At 38.0% G+C, this 18,443-nt stretch overlaps 1 protein-coding gene across 1 annotated transcript; it reads left to right on the forward strand.

The window, feature by feature from the left end:
• Positions 1–55: 55 nt before the first annotated feature.
• On the forward strand, positions 56–18,443 carry LOC146484474 (high affinity cGMP-specific 3',5'-cyclic phosphodiesterase 9A-like). The gene is made up of 18 exons (XM_085104541.1): positions 56–315; positions 612–776; positions 3,663–3,702; positions 4,219–4,321; positions 4,915–4,961; positions 6,386–6,481; positions 6,633–6,692; positions 7,256–7,337; positions 7,883–7,978; positions 8,653–8,775; positions 9,950–10,042; positions 10,246–10,313; positions 13,500–13,605; positions 13,771–13,875; positions 14,413–14,469; positions 15,082–15,171; positions 15,336–15,458; positions 16,222–18,443. Exons 1-18 carry the CDS (start codon positions 228–230, stop codon positions 16,468–16,470), a joined length of 1,791 nt encoding a protein of 596 aa, XP_084960667.1. The 5' UTR covers positions 56–227; the 3' UTR covers positions 16,471–18,443.

Below are 18,443 nucleotides of genomic sequence, written 5' to 3' on the forward strand. Positions count from 1 at the left end.
AAAAGTGGTACCAGTCTCCCGGATGTGTTCAGAGGAAGTTACCCGCATTCACCCGCATTGTAAATGTAGAATGCACAAGCTGTATAAATTTTTAAATGCTAATGAAGGCATAAAGGATACTGCGAATCAGGAAGGTTACACTTACATTTATCTGCTTCAGAAAGAATTTGATTAGTATTAGAGTCTTTAGAAGATGTGATCTTCTTGATGACCTGCCCAGAGAGAAAATGACCACAAAGGTGGTTTATTTCACGGTAGGAGGAAAGCCCGAACAGGCCGAATTTTCGTCGGATTTTCCCGCGGACGAAGTCAAAGGTAAGGAAGCGTAAGCTAGTTTGTGTGTTTACATACACGAACAGTTTGACTGTTGAATTGCGATCGAGAGCTTTGTATTCATAGCTTTGTTCTGTATTCGAGTCGTGTTATTTCTAGCGGTAGTTTTATTGACAAAAGGTTTCCAACTGCATGTCCCTTTGATTCAAAACAATGTTCTGACACCCATCGCTAACCTTATACTCCACCAACATTGCTTACTAGTTTGAATTCTTAATTTCCTTGTGGTATTTAAGACACTATTGGTCTCATAATTGTTTCATTTATTCGAATTTCAGAGCTGTTCCGTTGTGCGGCCGAAGCCGGGCCATACGATATTCTAAAACTCTACAACACGAAAGGAAATATTATAAACATCTCGCCGACCCTACACGAAAACTCGCCAGATTCGAGATATCAGCTGCAAGTTGTCGCTGCTAATTGTGCAAGTTGTGGATTTTGCGGTAAGTTCTCTCTCTTTTATCTCAAACTGTTTTAATTGTTATGGTTGTAAAATTTATGTTGTGACGTAAATAAGAAAATCGATATTTGTAGTCGATGTACTCGAATCCCCGCTATTGTAGAACAACTCGTTTTTCGCCTTGGTTTGTTTTTCTTGCGGATAACAATATTGCAATGAGCGCATACTTCAATACAAGCAACCCAGTGGTCCTGACATTTAATCGTTTACATGTGTCTGGAATATACCTAGCTGAAAACCACAGATTGCATTCATTACATTGCTTTCAGAATATTGAGTTACGTTTCCGCGAAAAACGACTGTTCGGCGTCAAAAGATTTTATCTCGTTTTCGAACACGGCCAGAGCGAACCAATTTGGTCGTCAGCTACGAGATTGTTTGTTGTTGGTAGAAGTAATCCCACTTGTGAGGTCTCGTTATCTAAAATAAAATCTTTGACTAAATGCAGAAAAGCATTGGAGAATCGATTGACCAATTAACTCCAGGGGATTGTTGAGTGGATCGGGTCTAAATATCGAAATTAACTTAAGCTGATTTGACGGCTTGCCTTGTTGTCATTCATCTGCATGTGGACTCGACAGTGAAGTAAAAAAATGGCCTAAAAACAATTCTAAACTCATTACTGTGACCCTGTAATTTTCTCTAACCCTGCGCTTGGGAAATTGGATCAAAAATAATTGGAACATGCAGATGTTGACATCTGTCAAGTTAAATCTGAATGATTTCTAATCATTACATTGGTGAGATTTTTTCTTGGGTTCCCAGACCATGTAAAATTATTGAAGCTTTAAACAATATGCGCGTAAAAGTAAAAAAATCTTTACAGTTAGTTTACCAAACCTTTGCATTTTGCATGTTCTGTAAAAAATTCTGAAAGCTACCAAGAATGCAAATGTAATGGATTTAGATTAGCCAAGGTATATGAGATTGTGTTGCTATAGAAACAAATTAAGAATATTGGGGCACTGCCAATTAAATCTAAAAGCCATTTTTTTAGGAGGGTCGAGATTCCAAAGCCTTAGCTGTGTGCTAGTGGCACCAATGAACATTATCTTTCATCACAGAGATTTTTCACCAAAAGTTTACAAGTACAGTATGCATCCACCTTTCAGAGATGATAAGAAAAAAATATGTTTCCTAGATAAGGGTTCTAATTGTTCATCTATCTGCCTACACCTGGTTTCTTACTTTCATTACTAGCTTTTGTGTGCATTATGCTCATGCAATAATGGAACATATATGAAAGTTTGTAAATCCTTAAAGCTTTTGTGAGAGTGTTAATCTCTTCTTTGTTATTAAAAGCTATCTGAATGTGACATCTTGTTTACCGTCTTTAGGAACAAACCACCAATTTCGGACATGCTTTTATAGAATATTACCTATTTTAAGAAACTCTTTGATTCACATTATTTCAATTTTTGAAAGAATGACAATAATTGTTGAGTTCATGTATAGGAATGGGAAAGAAAGCTTGACAGAAGAAGTTTGTTTAATTAAATTGGGCCTTGTTATGATAATATTATAATTAAAGAGGACACCTTGTTTGAAGCGGCAATTTTAGAGAGCTGAATTATCTGACACAAGAGCCTCACTAAAGCAAACAAGAGCATTTGTTATGTAGATCTAAATTTCCAATTTGCACCATTTTGACGATTGATGTGGATTACATGATACACGGAGGATAACAAAAAGTCAAAGCCATTTGTAGGATTCTTTTAAAAATATGATTCATAGCATCTGTGCTAATATTTGTATGACCTCAGTGCTCAAGCCTGTGACAGTATTAGTAGGAGCCTGTTCAGGTTTAGTAAAGGAAAATTTTGTTTTACAGTGATGGTCAGAGAACATGATAAACCAAACTTAGAAGGCAATGTCATGTGTTTGTTTAGTTTCCTTTCCTGGCTGTTGTCCATAGACCTTTCTTGTCTTCGTAACAACTGTGTGATGCTGGGCTTACTTCCTACCAATTCTTATACATAATAACATGCCAGTTTTACCTGTGGAAGAAAAACATCAATATCACACAAACATGCCATTGATTGATTCTGACTCACAAATCAGGGCTAGTGTACATGCATGGCTCCTTAACACAATAAAATGTAAATTTGATTCAACCTTGACCGAAAATAATCCCATAAATGATGCTACAAGTTGTGAGAACTACAGTTAAAGTTTTCTTTTTATTAGAAACTCTTGGGCTCTTTTGGAATCTTTGTTGTCATCTTTCGATAGCTTTGACATTGTTCAGAAATCATAGGGACAGCTTCAGTTAAATCATGTTTGGAAATTGTTGAAACATCTTCAGAAGTCTAGTGGGTAATATAATGATGAAACTCTCATGAATGCATTTCACTAAGAAAAATTAGGTTGGGAGGATGGGAACCACAGTACAATGGTGATAATATAGTTGGAAGCCAGGGAGAAAGGGAACAATTTTAAAATATGGCTCAATTTACTGTATTTCACACTTGAGGCAGGAGGTGTACCAAAAAGGGCAGGAACTGGACACAGAAAGTAAAATGATGGGAAATACAAAATGAAGACCAATTTATCCCCCACCCTAATGTGTGATTACAGAAAATATCCATACCCCCACCCCCACCCCCGACAGAAGGTCATTGGAAATTCTGAAGGGAATTGGGGCAGTATGGACTGTAGAAAATTGGAATTTTCAGAGGAGTGGGGGTAGGGATCCAATTATCCAAAGTAAAAAAGGCCCACCACAGGAGGGGTGTGGATATTGTCGAACAACTCAATGAAGAAGTCTCTCTGTTTTCTTTATTTGAGCATCTGTCCATTTAAACTTGGCATTGTCAGGAAAATTTGGGGATAATTAGCTAATGGTGTGCAAACTCAATTTACCCCTCAGATTCCGAGTCAGGATGCACATTGGATGCAATAGAAGCCAGGTACATATTTATGTGCTACTGTTCCTAATATTCCAATAATTATTTCACCTTATAAGAAATTCACTAACAGTAATTCACTAAAACCAAAGTGAGGCCTGATCCTTAGTTGATTCTATTTGTCACGGCTTGAAGAGACGACCAAAGAAGTAATTATTCACTTTTCACTTGAGCTACAGTTTAATTTTTAGACAACTGTAATAAGCTAATTCACCCGATCTGAGCCCTCAAGTAAAAAAAATAAGTAGATAACACAATACAGAATATGTTTCTTATGAAAAAAACATATAGACAACCTTCCATTATAATAATTAACATTAACTTTTGTATGATCTTTTTAGACTTTTTTTTAAGTAGTGTAGTTTTAGCTTGTAAATGCATTGAGCCTTCGGAAAATGTGTTAGAAAAACTGTTATTATTCAATTATTGTACAGCCAGCATGGATTTTTCCTGGAACCATGTCTCCAGCACAAATAAATTTTATTTAAAAAATAATAAACCTGTCTTATTGGTCAACAGGCTGCAGGCCTTGGAGAGAAGTTTAATCATAGAAAATGGAGAAACTTCTTCTGTGGTGCAAGACATGAAAATGAAAGTTGATTCCTTTAAAGAAAAACTTGAGGTTTGTCAACATCTGATTTGGAGAATCTCTATGCCATTCTTTAATAGTTAGCTAAATGAAAAGGATGAAAAACCTTAATCTTGGGCTTGATTTAAAGATAACTTGGGGGGAATTCTGTATTTGCTAAATCTAAATCCATCAGAATTTGGTTACCGGTTTCCAGTCATGGATGTTTTAAATTTTCTGGGGAGCTTGTTTCTGAGCATCCTACCTTAATCCTTTAAGGCATACGTTCGCGTATTTTGGGATTATCCATGAACCTCTAATTTCTAAAGGAAGATGCCTACTAATTCAAAGATGTTATTTTTTGTGCAGTTTATGACTATGCTGGAAAAGATGGTGTTAGCAAGTGCTTTGAAATCCAAAAAGAAAAGTAGGGGTAAACATGCATTTTTCAGAGATAAAATTGTTAGTAATTATTAAGAGTTCAATTTGGAAAACGATGCCTTACATTGTTAATTTGTATTTTAAATACATGTAAATGCTTTCTGGAATTATTGTTGCTTAATTATCTCTGAAAAATGCATGGTTATCCCCAACTAAATAAATTCATGCATAATTATTAAGAAGTTGTTTATCCATTTTTCATACAGAGTGTTGAACACCTTAGTTGGTTGGGTCTTTTCAAAGAGATGTCGAGGTATGTAAAATGGTATTATTGCATTTTAAATGACTAAAAATCCCGTAAAACCATGCAGAAAAGTTCTAAGAACTTCAAACCTAGCATACACAATGTTGTGAGTACAGGGGACAAATTTGGCAAAAAAGTACAACTTTTGTATGTGTTGTTGGCTGTGTTAGGTTTACAAGGTACACAGCTGCTATCTTTTCCTGTATGGTGGATTGTACATGTGCAGTTCCAGAAAATATCCATACCCCCCCCCCCCCCCCCATGGAAGGTTTTTTTTTTTGCATCCTCCCCCCTCCCCTCTAGGAAATTCCAGTTTAGCTTCATACTATGGTGTTAAAATTTTGACTTTTAAGATCCCCCTTCTGCTAAGAATTTGCAATGACCTTCCGTGGGGTAGGTGTGGTTTTTTTGTGGAATTGCACATTAGGGAAAGCTAATAGAGATCTGCACACCACCCAAAAAAAATCAAAGTTCGCCATTCACTTTTTTTCTCTGTACACACATGAATATCACCTCTGTGTGGCTTTCTCTCCTCACTCTCCCATGCTAGGTTCTTTAAAAAATTTAACCTTGAATTGTGAGAATATTCATGAAGTTAATTTGGCCCAAACTAATAAGGAACACTATTGCAAGAGAATTTTAAATTCAATCACAAGGGTCATCCAATGAGAACATTCAAGCAAAGTACATAAAATGTTGTTTCATGTGTCCCAGATCCTTCTGTGGCATTTTAAATAAGGCTAAATGTAATTTAGGCAAGGTTAAACTCGAGACAATGCTGGCCAGCAATCTACTCCTTTAATTTAGGCAGGGTGGTCCAAGGGTTTTGCAGGGCCTCAGAAAATGTGCAGCTCCCCTGTTGATGTCAACCATTTTGCTTGTGTTGTGTTGCATATACAGTTGCAGAAAAAAGCTTTGCTCCCGTCCTTCCCCTCCCTCCAGGTACGTAGTGGCAAGTATTCAATAGTCCACTGAGTATTCAGTGTGACGGTGCCAGGGTGGATGCTGCTCACAGGGTTGTCATGGTTACCTTTCGCACTTGCTTGCGGCTTCCCCACAGACCTTGCAGGCACCTTCTCCACACTCATCTATTGCTGATGAGTTTAAACTTGTATTCCGTTTGATCTGTGCAGTAGCTTTTACTGAAAATTTAAGTTGCAGAACGTTTTAGGGAATAGAATCTAATTCCCTGAATTTACAACCTGTTGTTGTTTTACAAAAATGCTAGCTGGTGTTTTTTTGCAATTTTTAATAACATGCATGTTTACAATGTACCTCTCTAAAATGACGGGAATTAGGTTTCCAGTGTACAAGATTTTGAACTGTTGTTTTGCCAAAGAAATTTCCAGAGACAAGCATGTTTATGTACGTTTTAGTATTCACAATCTAAGGATCTACATGTATATTAAATAACCTCTTGCTTTTTCTGTCAGTGGTACATCAAAGAGACCCTCATCTGAAAAACACAGTTTGCGGAGAAGGACTTCTGGAGAGCTCAACTCTGTGCTTGAGAAGTTCAAGAAGTTATCGTAAGCTCAGTAAAATATCAGTATCAGTAAAATAATTATAATGAGAATCTGAATTTCAAAATGGTCATGAGATATATTATTTTGTGTGTGTTCACATATTTATTTTTTAGTTCCAATATTTTTATACCAGAATATGTTTTTCTTTCTTCAGGAATGCAGAGCTTACAGATCAAACAAGAAATATTTTAAGAAAACCTTCATTTGATAACTGGTATGGGGAATTTCTTGTAACAAGCAAAAGTATACAGCACTGTATATGATAAAATTATTGACATGCATTTAATTATAAGTGCAAAACAGCAAATAAAACATTGGAGCAATGTTTCCTGAAGGAATTCAAGGCCACATACAAAATTTCTGGTTAATCTGAGCTAAAACAACAAAAAGCATTTTGAAAAGTCATTAAGGTCGGTTGTACTTTCAGCCCTTCAAATGTGTACAGGCAAACTGTCAGGGTAATGGGCTAACATCCAATTCAGAGGAAGTAAGGACCTAGCTACCAAATCAAATGAGCAACAAAGATTCCTAGCATGGTGTAGTGAATTCTATTTCGGTTGTGGGCCAAAAAATGATGATGACGAATAGCACTTAAACTGAGGCAACAGTGGACCACTAAGCTCGTAACTTTAGGCATAAGCTTCTTTGCTTCTTCACAAGGCAGAGGGCTACTTGTTTCCTCTCTAGTTTTAATGCTTATTGATCTCTACAAAGTGTGCAGTTAGTTCACAGAGTATCCATACAAAATTTATAACAACATTGAGTTTTGCATTGTAGGCAATGGGAAGACCATGAGATGCTTTACTTGCTGCAGCAGATGTATATTGATCTAAACTTGGTAGAAAAATTTAACATTGAGGTGATTAGCTTTGTTAACATTTCTTTTTATTTTATTTTATTTTATTTTAATTCAGAATTGTTCTCCCAGTCAGCAGGCCTGCCTGACCCAGATAACCTTCAGCCCAATAGTTTTTTGTGTGTCTAGGTGCATTGTTTTGTTGTTCATTCTTTTGTCTTCTCGACCAATAATGTGAGACGTTGTAAGCGGTACGAGTCTCCCCACGCCCCCCCCCCCCCCCCCCTCTCAATGGTATAGCTGACATGGGTTTCAGACAGTCATGGAAAGTCATGAAAATTTGAAATTTGCATTCCAGGCTTGGAAAAGTCACGGAAATTAGAAAAATTTGTTTGGGTCATGAATGGAAAAGTCATAAAATTTCAGATTTTTCCCAAAATTGAAAATTGGATTAAAAGTCATGGAATTTTGTCTTTTCCAGCTAATCTGTGTGAACCCTGTGACAGTATCTTCTAGTAAATAAAATAATGTAGCTTTGCAGGCTTTGGAACTGTCTTAATGACAAACAATTTGTTCAGTTCTCTAATTCTTGCTGACTTCTTTTACAGATTCCAATTCTTCAAAACTTCTTGTTTGAAGTATTCAGGAATTACAATGCAACACCTTTTCACAATTTTAGACACGCCTTCTGCGTTACGCAAATGGTAAGAAAAACTTTTTATATAAGCATATGAGAAGCCCTCTGTAGTGCAATTCGCGTTAACGTGACATTTTAAAACACAGTCTGGAGCGTGAATCCTGCCCAGTACTCGCAGTTTTCCTGTTGGGTTTTCCCAAAAGTTCTGAAAGTTCGACAATATCCATATATACTAGAACCTCAGCTCATTTTCGACCTCACACCTGCCGAACTAATATCAAGCAATTTACCGTATACTCTTTAGAGGGCCAAAAATATGGAATGCTTTGCTAGTCTATCCACCTTCAAAAGAAAGCTTCTTGATTTCCTCAGTTAATTATATGAAACGTCCTACTCTGTTATGTCTTTATAGTCTTACCACCGTATGTTAAAAAATTTAAATACAATTTCTTTACTAGTCTTACAGTCCTAACATATCTCCGAGGAGACCTCTCAGTATAAGCCCGGGGGTTTCTTGAGGTCTCCTCGCCACTTCTTACTTCTTCTTAAATTACTATTATTATTCACTGTTAACTTATGTAACATCCTATTCTGTTATTCACTGTCATTTTTTACGAATGTATGTCGTGGTGAATAAAATAAAATAAATACACCAGAGTTACCATAAGTTCCAGGAAACGTGAAAATGCTCTCAACTCATGTTTGTGGTCAACAAATGAATGATTTTCCTTCTTGCTTCAGATGTATGGACTGATATGGCTGACTCAGATCCCCAGTAAGGTTCAAGACTGTGACGTTTTTGTGATGTTAACATCAGCATTATGTCACGATTTGGATCACCCTGGTTACAACAATGCTTATCAAGTGAGTTCAGTTCAGCCAGCTTAAACAAATCTATTTTTATCGTCTTTACAAAAATTTTAATGCAGACGATGTCCGTTCTTACAAAATTGTCTTCGTCAAATTTTCATGCCACCGCAGTAATCTTCTACAGGCGTGTTCCTGTTAATTTCTTCCTCTAAGTTGTTGGCTTTGTAAACTAAACTTTTTCGATTGGGGTGCTGTCTGGGTAGGCAGACCTTGTAAGGGACGGGATGCCCTCTTGTCCGCCTACCTGCCATGGGCGAATCTGTTGGTAAATGAATGAAGATCTCCAACTATTCAGTGAAATCAATGTAGCTTTCAACGGCCTTTGTACACTTAAAAAGTTCAGCACTTTTCAATTTTTTTAGTACGCTAATGCAGGAGGTAAACCCATCGTCTCTAGTTTTATTCACATACGTAAAAGCCACTTAAATTTACTTCTGTATGCACGTAAAATTTACACTCAATGGAAATCCAACTTAAGGGCTGGCTAGGTGCCGACATTTGCATTGGTGAAAGTTTGTTATTTTACCCCCAGATACCTGGAACCTCTGTTACTACAAAAATCCTGTGAGGCCGAGCCATATTTTATATCCCTCTCTAGGGTATTCTTTACCATCGATATCCCGAACTGAGATTGCAGAGGAGAGAGCGGCGTTGTTAGTAAAAACGTTGGAACATTTTTAAACGTTAAGAAATTCATCATGAGAACTGTAGTTGAAACTTCAACACTATTGTTCAGGAAAAGACTCAAATATAGTATGTACATGACATGGACGCTGTTGAACAGGTCTCGAATGTAAAAATATTAAATGGTATAGTTCATTAGTTCTTGATTAAGGATATGATGAATCTTTTTGGCGCGAAAAATATAATTATATATCAAAGAATATATCTCAAACCATTTTCTTGGTTCTCACAGCGGTGAAGGTTAATAATTGCGAATTATTTTTCAACTTGTTTGGCAGGTTAAGACAAACATCAATGTTTATTTGTTTGTTTGGGTTTTTTCCCCAAAAATTTACATGTATTTTAATTTGACACCATTTTCGTTATGTCAAAGCCTTTTCCTGGCTCTTACGGCAGTGAAGGTTAATAATTGCGAATTATCTGTCAACTTGTTTGGCAGGTTAAGACAAACGTCAATGTTTATTTTGTTTGTTTTTTGCTCTAGGTAAATGCCAGAACAGAACTCGCCATAAGATACAACGACATCTCACCATTAGAAAACCACCACTGCGCTGTGGCGTTTGACATTATTTCCCAGGTAACATTACAGTATACCCACACCTCTCCCCATAAAAATCCAAGGACCCTCCCCCCCCCCCCCCCATCTCACCATTCAGACGTTTTCGTCTGCCAAGATTTCCTCTCACTCTCATATGAACTCTGAAGTTATGGCGTATTTTATTTATCATTTGAACTCTATTTGTAACTCAGTGAAAAACCTTTCTTTTTCCTTTTTCACAGCCTCACTGTGACATTCTCAACAATGTCGGCCGAGATGTTTTCAGGACGTTCCGTGAAGCAATGATTAAGTAAGTGCTTCGCAACTGTATTTTTTAAATCCAATTAAAGTAAGCCTGCAGAGAAAGTGAAGAAATATTAATAGGGAGCTTAAGCAACGACGACGGAAATGGCAACGAAAACGTCACCCGAAAATATATCTTTGTTTCAATTGTGCTATTTCGCGATTGTTTCAACTCGCTCAACTTTTACAAAAAATGGCGAACTATCCGGGAACCAAATTGGTAGGAGTGGCGTACAACTTAAGAAAGAAAATGAAAAATTCACCGTCGTGCGTTCACGTTCTCCAAAAAACCTTAAATGTGGTCATTTCACGTTGTTGGTTTGCAGAGGACGGCAAAGAAATGTACCAAAATGTAAAACGCACGTGCATAGCGATTGTTTTTGCTCATTAAACCTATTGTTTTGCGGCGTTGTGGTTCCCAAACTTAACAACATATCAATATTTGTCCGAGCCTTTCGTAATCCTCAATAGTACCCAGCATGTAATTTCTCCTTACTATACCACTGCTTATCAAACATACTTATAATGAGAATAAAGGAAATGATCACTAAAGATGAATCAGAAAGGTCTTGATATTTGATCAAATTCTCCCAACTTGTACCATAAGGAATATGTGGAAAACAGTCAGGAGAATACGTCCGTTGATATTGGAGCTTAAACGATTAGGTAACTTATTACCGGGGATTTTCACAACCTCACATTGTCGAATTTTTCGCGATTTCTTTTAATCTCAATGTGACTTGACGTGCTAAAAACGTTTGCGTACGAGGCTAGAAAAATTTGAGATCGTTCCTTTATCGGAAGAAAATTTATATTGGTAATTGAACTGAGTGGAGTGCAATTTGGTCTGAAATCATACGCGTACGCGCTAGTTTGATTTGAAATCACAAGTATGATTTCAGACCAAAATTGCACGACACGAAGTTCAATTACCACTAAATTACATCCATTTTGAAATCACAGAGTATCATTGTCAATATTAATATTCTATTTGTGTTAATTCAATTCCATTTTGATGGGCTAAAGAAAGGATGCGATCTAGAGCAAAAAATGGTGCAATTTGGTAATAAATTGCACCATTTTGGACCAATCAGATTCCAAGGATCACTAGTGATTTCGAAATGGATGTAATTAAATGTGAAATCAAGTCGCTTGAAAAATTTTCCTTGCGATAGAGTAAACTCGACAGTTTTCTTGTTACACATAGAGAATTGTTCAAATGAATGAAATACAGTTTATTTTCAGTATTGAAGAACAGTGTAAAAGTACTTTGACAGTTAAAGTCGGAGGGCCGTTACTAAGGGACCGTTCATTTTTTATGAGCAGGGGGGGGCTGGTGGGATTTGGTTAATTGCCACTACGAAACTGTATGACCCCCCCCTAGCATGCAATTTTTTTCCACATGGCCCCCCCCCAGCAGAACTATTTTTTTCTGATGACCCCCCCCCCCCCTCCCGCCCAACCAGAAACAAATCATACTCCTAACTTTAACAAAACGCTTATGTACTGTTTATATCAAAGATAAACGTAATTGTTACTGTGATTTCTTTACAGTACTATTAACAAGTAACCGTTCTCTACTTAGGTAAAGATTTCTCTTGTTTAAAAAAACGTTTTATAGATAGCAACACGTTTACGGCAACGACAAACCCTAAATTTCCATTTAGATTCTCAAAGAAACTATAAAAATTAATTAAGCAAATGGTTAACGTGAAATTACTCCCCTTCGAGTAGAAACAATTAATACACGTACAGATCTGACTAACAAAATACGGATCGAAGCATACCAATCAACGATTACGAGTCATATTAAACAGAAAAAAACAGCGGACGCACAGATATCAGTCGCGTAGGTAAGGGTTAGATAGGGGTGTTCGTTGAGCCCCAAATCTTGCTTACTAGGGGGGTCCGGGGGCATGCTCCCCCGGAAATTTTTGAAAATCTAGGTTCCCAGAAACCTCATTTCTTGCATTTTGAGACCCATTTTAGGCAAATCACAAATTTGTTTTACAGCAGGTTTTTGAGCTATATACATCATTCCTACGGCATAATTGTTTCAACTTAAACAAGAAAGTTCAATGTACATTCCGCGCCCTGTCGAGTTCTGATAGCTATTCGATCTACTGATAGTCATACACCAAGCTGGTGAACTGCATCATTCTCGGGTGTAGGCCTTCGAACAAATTGACTATCTCGTCAAAATTGACAGGCATATCATATTTGATATGCATTAGAGCCAGGGCAGACATTCTACTCTCTCGCATGGTACACCTCATGTAATTGTTCAACCTCCTCATTAAGTGCTTTTTCTTCCGCCATTACTGATCTGTAAAGGGGGTTCGTTCGAACCCCTCGAACCCCCCCTCCTACGCGCCTGGATATTAAAGTACCGCTATTAAAAATGACAGTTACAAGCTTTTCTGAAGATGGCTTACGGCTCAGATTTACCGTCAACTGAAGTCACCAACAACAGTTCTATTATTAAAACTAATCTGGATGTTCACACTAGGCATACTACTGAGTCTACTGATACTCCTGGGTTCAAATAATTTACTAATCAACAGTCTTTATAAAAGTGAGTACTATTAAAAAGAACATTAAACAATCTATTGATATAGTTCAGAGTACAACCACTTTGTAGAAAACTACTCCCCCAAGGATGATTCAATAGTGAGACTGATACGTTTTTATATTAATTTGAACTTGTACAAACATAGGTGTCTACCTCAGTTTATATTCATTATTGCTTTTCCAACAGATATGCTTCATTTCCTCAGTTGTTGTTAATATAAAATGCAGATTTCGACCTCAGTATGTAAAACAAATTAAAAGTGGTTAGGAAAATCGCATTAAATAAAATTGAAATAATATTCAATTTCTTCATCTGTTTCTGTGTTGAGCCACTTTCAATTTCCCCTACTAGCCAATTATTTCTGGTGACCCCCCCCTCTTCCACTCATTTTTTTTTTGGTAGCCCCCCCCTTTAGTGCCATTTTTTTTCTCGTGGCCCCCCCCTAAATCCCACCAGCCCCCCCATGCTCATAAAAAATGAACGGTCCCTAAGTTGCTGTAAACAGTATCCAAGAAAAACGGGTTTCTGTTTAAGATAGCAGAAGTTCATTAAAACAGGAAGCTGCCATGCATGGCCATGAAAGAAAACTCTTCGGACGTTTTTATCTTTTTTGATTTTCAGATGTATTTTATCTACCGACATGGCAAGACACAACGAAATCCTTGACAAGTTTAAAGTCATTTTGGCTGATGGATTTAGCTTTGAGAATGAGGCTCACAAGTCTATGGTAAGAGTTTATGTTTCGCTGAAGAAAGCTACCGTACTTTTGTGAGAGTATACGAACTTGATATTGCACTGTATACATTATGTATTGGCTCAAAATTTGTGTCTTAAGTCAAGGAAACTGTTTTTCGACCGCAAAGTTTATATGTTATTTCTTTTCGTTTCGCAGTTAATGCAGATCATGATCAAAGTGTCGGATGTTTCAAATGAAGCACGACCGATGGAAGTTGCTGAACCCTGGCTAGACTGCCTCCTGCAAGAATTTTTTATTCAGGTCAGCGTCAATGACTGTTCAATTGGTGCCAAGCGCGAGAAAACGCGTAACCGGTGCCAAGCGCGGGAAAACATGCAGCCAGTGCTAAGGGCGGAAAAACGTGTAACCGGTGCCAAGCGCGGGAAAACATGCAGCCAGTGCTAAGGGCGGAAAAACGTGTAACTGGTGCCAAGCGCGGGAAAACATGTAGCCGGTGCCGAGCGCGGAAAAAAAGGCAATTGGTGCCGAGCGTGGGAAAACCTACAACGGGTACCAAGCGCGGGAAAACATGTAACTTGGGTCAAGGGTGTCATCAGTGGGAAAACGCGCTCTTGTAAAATCACGATTGTCTTTAGTGAGGTTTAATTTTGCTGAGGTTTTGTTTAGTTTTTTTTTGTTTTTTGTTTGTTTGTTTTTTTTGCTTGTTTGTTTGTTTTTGCCTTTTGACTGTCCTTTTGTCTGTGCTTAGCAAGTCGCTATTCTTTTCTTTGTGTAAATAAAGAAGCCTACAATCTGTCGAGCCTATTTGATTCAAATTTGTTCTTCACTTTTTATCAGAGTGATGTAGAAAAGCTGGAGGGCTTGCCAGTTGCCCCATTCATGGATAGAGATAAGGTAATACTGAGTCATCTGTTTTCCCAGTTAGACGCGTGGAATTTCATTACACTTTGTTTATGTTAGTTGACATAATAGTCAATATGTTGCTGGCATACGCTTGTGCGTTTTGCATTCCGGCATTTCGCCGGCGTCGAAAAACATCCTCAAAATGGAACCTTGAAAAGGTGTGGTTGCTCGTTCTTTTTTTAGCTGAATGAGAAGTGCGTAACTGTCAATGCAAAGTAGCGCATGCCAAAAAAATTCACGTGCGGTTGCTTGCCCTATGATTTACTAAGAAATTTTGAAAGCAACGGAAAGATCAAAATCGCACATGATGTATCAGTGTCATTATGATCAGATGACAATAAAACCACGTCCGTTTCTGTTTTTTTTTTTTTTTTTTTTGTTTTTTTTTTTGTTTTTGTTTGTTTATTTGTTTGTTTTTCCAATGCATCCACAGTAACGCCTGCAATAATTTGATTTAGCGTCTCTGTTATACCTGTAATTTCTGCCATGTTAAAATTCCGGAACGTATTATTATATAAGCTACATGATACACGAAGTAACTGAAAGCAATTCCCCACAATAACCCAACTATTGACAAAGATTATTTTGTATTCTTTGCCACAGGTCACCAAACCATCCGCTCAGATTGGCTTCATTCGCTTCGTGCTAATCCCGCTCTTTGAGGCTCTTGAGCAACTGTTTCCAGTTCTGGAGGTTAGTGTACGGGTGTATCTTCAGTTTCGCGTCTTGAAATAACCTCAGAGCCAGATGCGCCATGTTATCGTATTAAACAACGAATTATCCAGAAACATTTTACAGAATATGTAAGTTAGAAGGAGAATTTTGTTGCCAAAATTGAGACCTATGTTTTGCTTTAGGAGCATCTTGTTGCACCAGTTCGGAAAGCTTTAAACTACTACACGCACATGGGCAAAACAATGGAGGAAGAACTAAAAAAGGAACAAGTGAGAAAACACTCAAGAGAGGAGAACCAAGAAAAGGTAAGATCGTTAAGATGTTAAGGTGCCTCAGTTTGTAGAACAAGAGGTCAGGATTTGTCCCTTGATCCTCTAGTCAAACTTGTAACTGGATCGCCGAGAGAGAGAGATATCAGATAAAAAGAGTAACACGATTAGAAGGAAGTCTTTGCTGTCTCCTACGGTAATCTTCGTGCTGGCCCTGTCTCCAGCTGAAGATATGTTAAGGACCGTTAACAAAGGCGATTTTAGAGCAGTTTTTGCAGTGACCAAGGGCGATTTCTGTCAAGTCCCTGTGTGATGTGCCCTCGATTTCACGGCGATGTTTTAAGCATTTTATGTACGATTTGATGGCGACTTTTTGCGATTAGGGCAGGCGCTCGCGTTGTGTTCTTAAAGTACGTCAAAGATCCCTCATTGGGTGCCATAAAAAAGTCTTTATCTTTATCTTTATTTCTTTTATTTTCTTTGTTTCTTTTATTTCTTTCGTTTCCTGTGGCTGCGTTCCTGAAACGTGCGCGGGCCCAGGGGACGAGATTGACAAAGCTACTTTTCTGCTGACATCTCTGCGCACTACTCTCATCGCAATGAAACTGGAGAGAAAATCACCGTTAGTTTGCGTGGGTGATTTGAAATCTCGTGTAAAATCGCTGCAAATATGTCCACTGCAATCCCATGAAAAGTGGCCTAGTAAACGGCCGTATAGAGGCACTGAAGACCAGCTCAAGTTATGTAAACTCTGACTTATTTACGTTGTGAAATAACGTCAATTTATTCACCGATTCAGGTAGGACCACAAGAAGAAAAACAGGAACTAGAGATGGAAAAAGAAAAGGAGGATAAGACAGGAGAAGAAGAAGAAAAGCCGAAGACAATGGAGATACTGGAGGAAACACCAGAAATACTAGTGTCAAATGATGAAGAACACGGCTTACAGACCAATGAAGAAAATCAAGAAATTGTAGACGTAAAGAAAGTAGAACACGAAGAGGAAAAAGCGGATAGTAACTTGAAATCTAGAGAGGAAATCCCGTGATAGCAATGTAAGGAATTTGCGGCTCAGCGAGGTCTTTGCCGTTTGAGCGGCCATTTGCTGTGCGCTACGGAAACCATAGCGAGCTTAGACGTGTCCTATTTATATCCTGCGTAGGAAGTACGTATGGGAAAATACGATTAAAAGATGGCAGCCGTTATTTTTGCGTCGTCACGCAACACGCATTCCCACGAGTGTTGCGTGACAAATAACGGTGGCGTGAGAGACTTGGGAAAGAAAGGTGTAGTAAAGTAGCTGTAAAGTAATTTATTAAGTAGAAAGACGTTTTAAACAATTAAATTAACATTGACTTGTAAAAATGCGCAGTAGCATTATACATAACGCGTTTTTGTCCTTTTGAGATTGAAAAAATTACTGACGAAAATTGAAGCCTGCTCGCGAATCTGAAGACGGGTTTATATTTTGTTGACGTTAACAGTGTAGTCAGCCGCTTCCTTTGGGATTTCTCCGCGTTAATAATTGCGGCGCTGACATTTTGAACGCGGAGAAGGGCCTGGGAACAAGGTTGACAACACGCACTCCTCGCTTGCCGTTCGTGCATTGATAGCAGGGACCTTAAGATTGAGGGTTTTCTCTTACACCGCAAACGTCGGCCAGCCGTTTACAGTTTGGAATATTAAAGCCGTATGTACATAATCCGGGCTTAAGATTGAGGTTTACTTTTTACCTTAACATCATGAGAAACTCGAAGGAAAACAAGATGACGTCGGGTAATTCTTGTAATCTCGCAACTGAATCAAACAAATCTCTTATTCATCTAGAGAACTCTTAGAGGAAAGAAGATTTGACGTTTAAACGTGGCTTTATAGTTTAAAAACTAGCGAAAAAACCTGCCGTAATTCACTTACATCTAGACAGCGCCCATGACGTTGAAACCTGAACCTCAATTGTCAAACCTTAGACACGTGACTTTTAGAAGTTTGTGGTTTGCGGGAAACGATGAAAAACCTCAATCCGAAGATCCCTTTTCTCGGTACGCTCACCGCTTACGCCTCGGTTAGGAGAAGAAAAAGACTGCGCAGTCTATGTATGTTATATTTACATATTTATTGTGGTATTAGGGCGTTGTAAACATAGAAAAAAAGTCGCGTTAACGTAGGTTACATGAAGCTGAACTTGCTCCCATCAACTGTGGAAATTGGTTTATGTAGGCCTAATGGACCCCTCTTAGTAATTTTAAATGGTGTTATTCCACAAAAGAGGGTGGGAAATGTTGAACTTCTATTACACAATTTTACGTTTAATGGAAACTTAGAGATGCAAAGCTTTATATTTTAAACACCTTGCAGGCAGAGTTTCCTTGACGTCACATGTACTGGTGGGCGATGCGCACGCTGGTACATAAGACGACCAAGCAACCTCTGGTCGTCCTATTTTTTTAACTCAGAGAATTGTTCTTACTGGGCTCGTCTAATCTATGACTAGTACCAGTTCTGGATAAGGCTCTAGCGGCAATTTGAAATGCGCGACTTGTTTCCTTTACCATTAACGGCTGTATTCTTGAGAACGGACTTAATATTTTCATATTCTTAGTTGAGAGAAATATTTAATGTACCTTACTGGCCATGGAATTATTTAGCCAAGATTATTTCTACCCCCGCTACAATAGCAACTGGTTTCAAACGCATTCCCGTGAGACTTCCTTTAATAGTTTTCATGACGTTTGTAAAAGCAAAGCCAACGTGTTCACATCTGGCCAATCAGAACAAACACGTTTAACGCGATAAACCAATAAGATTAAAGCAAGTACTTGTCCCAGGTACAAAGCGTGGGAAAATGAGCGCAAGCCGCTTCATGCCAAGCGGGTAGTCATGGTTACCCTACCATATATATAAACAGGTTGTAGTGTATTCGTAGTTTTTGGAAGGTCCAAAAGAGTTCATTGTCATTTTGAAGTCATTTCTACATATTTATTCTGAGATCAAAATAAAATTTTAATACAGGCACAAGCTCTA

This window comes from Pavona decussata, unplaced genomic scaffold (assembly GCF_977016875.1).
Source record: "Pavona decussata unplaced genomic scaffold, jaPavDecu1.1 SCAFFOLD_32, whole genome shotgun sequence".
Taxonomy (NCBI): Eukaryota; Metazoa; Cnidaria; class Anthozoa; order Scleractinia; family Agariciidae; genus Pavona; species Pavona decussata.